At 38.9% G+C, this 5,872-nt stretch overlaps 1 protein-coding gene across 3 annotated transcripts; it reads left to right on the top strand.

Annotated features, from left to right (window-relative positions):
• The first annotated feature begins 455 nt into the window (after positions 1–455).
• LOC110921474 (protein YIPF5 homolog) lies at positions 456–4,609 on the top strand. 3 transcript variants are annotated; one of them, XR_002582419.2, is made up of 3 exons: positions 456–1,550; positions 1,822–2,030; positions 4,276–4,609. XR_002582419.2 is itself a non-coding variant. In XM_022165801.2 (2 exons), the coding sequence occupies exons 1-2, from the start codon at positions 889–891 to the stop codon at positions 4,328–4,330; spliced, it is 717 nt and encodes a 238-aa protein (XP_022021493.1). In that variant the 5' UTR covers positions 456–888; the 3' UTR covers positions 4,331–4,609. The 3 variants fall into 3 exon arrangements, 1 of the variants encoding a protein (XP_022021493.1); XR_002582418.2 differs by having other exon boundaries at positions 1,812–2,030; XM_022165801.2 differs by lacking the exon at positions 1,822–2,030.
• The last annotated feature ends 1,263 nt before the right edge of the window (positions 4,610–5,872 follow it).

Genomic DNA, 5,872 nt, shown 5'->3' with positions numbered 1-5,872 from the left:
AAAAATAAAACATTTGGACTAAACTGATAAAATGACCCAAACCACAGAGACTAAAATCTAAAATGACATTTAACTAGAAAAAACGTAAAACATAAAAAAACAAAACTAAAAGGAGAAAGGTAAAAGCCAGGGGGAGGCATGATGAAAAAAGTAGCTTAGGGAACGGTCATGAGAAGAGGGTGATGAGGATTGAAAAGATAAGAGAGAGTAGGGGGGGGGGGGCACGAAGAAAAAAGTAGCTTAAGGAATGGAGGATTGAACTTAGGGTTTCTTGAATACGACTATGCGAGGGTAAAAGGCGAACCACGAAAACACATCTTTTGTTTGAATTCCACGTTAACACTTAAATATAGAACGAAAAAAGGGACGACGTTCCTATAAAATACCGACCACCGACTAAAATATACAATATATTAGGTCAAGCTATTGATTAGTTTAAGGAGTTTAAATTTTATTTTCGTTTTATATTTTTTACCAACAAATTTTATTAAGCACACCAATGCGAGGCTGGCAACAAAACAACAGAGACAAAGACCAAACCGGAACCAACAATTACACAAAACAATTCTTAGGAGAAAACCTTCAGTTTTGCCAACATAAAGTACCATGATGCTTCGATCTGTTCTCGATCCATGAAAACAGCTGCGCCGTAACATTATCCATAGTAATCTCGAAAGAAAGACCATGCCTGTTAAAGATTAGCTCATTGCTAGCCTTCCAAATAAACCACAAGATTGTATACGTCACAAACCCGAAAACTCTTTGAAACTAAAGTGGTAAAAAATCCCAAATACGAGGGGCTAAAACCACAAGTCTTAGTTACGTATGAGAAACAAAAGGCGCTAGACATCTTCTCAACAATTCACATCTCCTTCCTTCCTCACAACGATGTCGAAAGACTTCAACGTCCCGCCGGTCATCTTCCCCACCGGCGGCAATCCCAACACCGCCCCACAACGCCGCCTACCCACCGCCCCATTCCAACCACCCAGATCCTCAAACCCTAGCATCCCCTTCATGTCCTTCGACATCGCCTCCACCCCTCAATTCACCAACATCTCCGGCGGCACCGGCTCAACAAACTTCGACGACGAACCCCCTCTCCTCGAAGAACTCGGCATAAACACGAAACAAATCTGGCATAAAACCCTCTCAATTCTAAACCCGTTTCGAGTGAAACCAGATCATCACGAACAGGCTGATTTATCAGGTCCATTTTTGTTTCTTATGGCGTTTGGATTGTTTCAGTTGGTTGCTGGGAAGTTGCATTTTGGGATTATTTTGGGGTGGGTGACTGTGGCGTCTTTGTTTTTGTATGTGGTGTTTAATATGTTGGCTGGGAGGAATGGGAATCTGGATTTGTACAGGTGTTTGAGTTTGATTGGGTATTGTATGTTGCCGATTGTGATGTTGTCTGCGTTTGCTTTGTTTGTTCCTCCTCAAGGTGGGATTGTGTTGATGGGGGTTTTTGTCATGTGGTCCACTCGGGTTTGTACCGGGTTGCTGGTAGAGTTGGTGTCGTATGGGGATGAGCATCGCGGGCTTGTTGCGTACGCCTGTTTCTTGATCTATATGTTGTTTTCATTGCTAGTTGTGTTTTGATATGAATGAATTTGGTGCTCCTACTTGTTTTTTAAACTTTGTTTCATATTTGAAATTACGGACATGATTACTAGATTTTGTAAACTAGTTGGTATTTTGAGTTCATGGTTATTATGAAAACAGTTTTTGAACTATGAACGAGTGAGACGTTTTATCAAGCGCCTGGTTTACGTATTATTGTAGCTTATGAAATTTATTTTGCAATGAAGGGAACTCCAGTACGGTTGTGTTGTAAATGGATGGAGGCGTGGCTATCGTCTTCAAAGCGTCAAATTGTGTAGAGGGCTTTGGGTGGGCTTGTGCCAGTGATAGTGGTTTGATTATAAGTTTTAGATGAGTATGAGACGACGAGATCTTGTTGGAAAATAGTAAGGCACAGATTGCCTGAAACATATGCTGATTTGAGAAGAGGAGAACCGAACTGAGAGGTTAGTATTTGAACAGTTGACTAGTTTAGATAGAGAAATTCTAGCGTTATAGATTTCCTTCTAGTTTAGGGAACATATATTTGATTAAAGGAGATTATATGAGGTTATAAAGGAAATAATATGGTGATTAACTTGCTGCCTGGCCTTGGTTTTAAAAAGCGAGAGGCGCACAAAAGTGACAAGGTCTAAAACCGAGGCGCCAAGTGCAAAAGTGGCGGGCTTTTCGTACCCGAGGCGCAAACTAATTATATATATATATATATTTTATATATCCCATAAGTTTTTAGCTTTCCCTACCCAAAATATGGCTATAAGTAAGGTTTTTGTATGATTTTAGTTGCATGTACAAGCCGAAAAACCCAAGGTACAACAGTTAGATGCATAAAAAAAGCCTCGGGTACAAGAGGCGCGCCTCAGGCCAAAAAGCCCAGAAAAATCCCAAAAAAGCGCGCCTTTTGGGTAATTACTCTAGGCGCTGCGCGAAAAAGCCCAGGGTGTACGCCTTGCGGCGCGCTTTTTAAAATCAAGTGCGTGGCTGGATAGGTGTTACATTTACATTCATTATCACTAGTGGGAGACCCGCGTGTTGCGGCGGAGTCGATAATACCGGGCATTAATATATCACCAAGTCGAGACGGTTAAGGTTTAAAGGGTTGTGGGAGTGTTACGAAAGTTTTGCATAAGGTTGGTTTTTTTTATAGAACACTGAAGTTAGGAGGTGGTGGTCAAAGACGTCATATTTTGAAATTGAAAAGACAGGTTTTAAAAAGATAAACATTATTGAGTTATACGGTATTGAGTTAAAAGACACGTGTTAAAACCATTGGGATGGATTCATATAGAGGTTGCGCGTTGCGGGGGAGTCGATAATACCAGGCATGAATATATCACCAAGCCGAGACGGTGAAGGTTAAAAGGGTTGTGGGAGTTTTACGAAAGTTTCACGTAAGTCACCTTGGTTACCGAGTTCTTGATAGAGAGTCATGTATTCATCTCGTGTAATGGTTGTATTGAAGTCAAGACATCCTGGTTTAGGCGGATAGGATTAATTGTTGAATCAGGATTAACGGAACCGTAAGGTTTTGTATAAATTCATCTACCTGTTTATATAATCACCACGATAATCATGTTTCAGACAACAATTTTTCAAACCAAAACTGTTATGGTGAGATGGTCTTACATAATCGGCAAACGGGTGAAGTGGCAATAGTAAATACGCTTATACGCATAAGCATAATAGTATGAGTAAACCGTATGTAGTAATGTATAATAGTTGCAGCAGCAGAGTCCGTTTATTAATAAGGTAGTCATAGCTGGTAACCGGAACAGCTTCTGATTTTCTATTTGACTTCCAGATGCATGAACGTCGTCGTCATCGCCTTTAAACTTGTGAAAATTAATTTTTAAAAACCACCAAGTTAATAATAAATATATCAAAAATTATGAGCAGTCAATTTTTTTGGTTGGGTCAACTTTAGTGTTATAATAAGAGTGAATTTCAAGGATTATCCTTTATCTTTATACCCATTTTCAGACGATGTCCTTTATGTTTAAAATTGTTGAGTTTTGTACTTTATTTTTTAAAATCTATCACGTTTTGTGCTTTTGGCATAACCCAGTTTGATTTTTCAGTTAAATATGGTCATGTGCAGGTCATGTGAGGGTAGATCTGTCATTTAATGCCTCTTTTAATACCCAAAGTTATCTATCTTCCTCAATTTCATTCTTCATGAACCCTAGTTACAAACTTCCCTAAAATTGAGATCTGGCTTCCCACAGTCGCACACTCTTACAGGTTCTTGGGGCAGAATTGACTGCTTACAGGTTCTTGGTTTGGGCAAATGCAAACTAATTGCGCACAGTCGCACACTCTAGTCTGCTCTTAAACGGGTTTTTTTTTTTTTTTTTTTTTTTTGTTATTTGTTGATGATAAAGATATAGAGAAAATTTCCGGTGTTCTGTTTTACTGTCAATGCTAATTAAGTGAGCAATAGGGGAAAACGATAGGCTAAAGATAGTCGCTACTTTTAGTATAGGATCATGGAGCATAAAATGTGTTCCATTTTCTTGCCTGTTGAATGAAAGCTGACCTTGTATAACCATTTCTTCCATCGGTTCTTTATGAAATTACAATATTCATGGGGCATAGAAAGTATTCCATTTTTGTCATGCTTCTATTTAGTGCTGGAAAATCAACAGATGGGAAATAACTTATGTTTTTCTTTCTTTTCTGTTCTTGGTGCAGGATATGCTTTGTAGCTTTTTCAGCATTGTCGGGTATGGATGTTAAAATGAAGTGAAATTGTTTGACGCCCGATGATCACTTGAAAAGAACTAGGGTTTTGGGTGAGAAGTCAGATCTCAATTTGATGGAAGTCTGTAACTAGGGTTCATGAAGAATGAAATTGGGGAAGATGATAACTTTGGGTATTAAAAGAGGCATTCAATGACAGATCTATCCTCACATGACCTGTACATGACCACATTTAACTGAAAAATCAAACTGGGTTATGCCAAAAGGACAAAACGTGATAGATTTTAAAAGATAAAGTGCAAAAATCATCAATTTTAAACATAAAGGACAGCGCCTGAAAATGAGTATAAAGATAAAGGACAATCCTTAAAATTCACTCTTATAATAACGATAGACGTTTGCTCGTGATGCAAACTGTTATTGTGTTGCAAATTGGTCAATTGTAACTGTTTTGGAGTTATTGCGTTTTCATGTAGTTTTTTTGAAACTGGTATGGGCAGATGGTGTCGTCAAACGGGTCACCTGGTAATCGTAAATACACATTAGCATAAGAGTATGAGTAAACGGCTCATGTTAATAACATTAACACTGATAGACGGTGATATTCATGATCAAAAGTAAGAGGTTCCCTATAAATGATCTCGTTCATCTGTTCTTGAGTTGGGGCATAGAGGCTCATCGCTGCCCCCGGAGTTGACAAAAATAACAAAACTGCAGCGAACGAAACTGCGGATGACCAGTTTTTAGCGAACGAACCGACTTCAGCTAATAGACTCTAATTCTGGGGGTCTTAACAGTGAACGGATCTGTTATCAAATGATCATTTCAGCACCAGCATCTCACGCTTCGATTTATCATTCAACAACACATCAGCACCACCACGCTTTGCAGCAGCAATAACACAACTCTCATTCCTAATATCAAACCCTATCACACTCATCTCTAAATCTGTCAAAAATCACAAGCTAACTCTTACAAATTACGCACCGATTACGATCCCTACCAGCACCTAATGTATTCAAACAGATAATCAGTCCGTAACCATTCCAGATAACAATAAAGATAAATATCAAACCCTAGCACACTCATCTCTAAGTTGAGATGCAAGACAAGAGAGAGTGAGGGGTTGGTCAGGAGGAGTGGTGCTGGACCTGGCCAGTGGTAGTTATGTAGGGGTGGTTGCCGGTGGTGTGTGGCGCCGTGGCTGGCCGGAAGCCATGGTGGGTGGTTGCAAAGTCTAGAGAGAGATGAGAGTGAGGTGGGGGTAGGTAAGGTGAGTTATATAAACATTAATAATTAATATAAAATACACATGGGAAATGGGAAATGACAGTAATATCCTCACATGCAATGCATGTAAGGATAGTTAACCAAGAAAACTAACATCGTTTGTGTTAAATGTTCTACTTTGTAGCAAACCATGAACATAAAGGTTGGTTTTTGCCGATTTCATAGTGAAAGTTACGAAGTGTAGTTTGGGTATAACATAAAGGTTGATTTCTGCAGTTTAGTCTAAAAAATATTAACAATTGGAGTGTTGGAATAAAAAAAAAAAAAAGATTCATAATAAACGAAATACATAACGAAT

This window comes from Helianthus annuus, chromosome 4, assembly GCF_002127325.2.
Source record: "Helianthus annuus cultivar XRQ/B chromosome 4, HanXRQr2.0-SUNRISE, whole genome shotgun sequence".
Classification (NCBI taxonomy): Eukaryota; Viridiplantae; Streptophyta; class Magnoliopsida; order Asterales; family Asteraceae; genus Helianthus; species Helianthus annuus.
The sequence above is the reverse complement of the archived record's forward strand: the minus strand, read 5'-3'. Positions and strand labels throughout refer to the sequence as shown.

Bases quoted from the DNA above. Each gene is read 5' to 3' on its own strand.
- LOC110921474 (XM_022165801.2), top strand. From the start codon at position 889: ATGTCGAAAGACTTCAACGTCCCGCCGGTCATCTTCCCCACCGGCGGC. The intron at 1,551-4,275 runs GTACGCCTGTTT...TTCTTGGTGCAG, and splicing joins GAGCATCGCGGGCTTGTTGC to GATATGCTTTGTAGCTTTTT.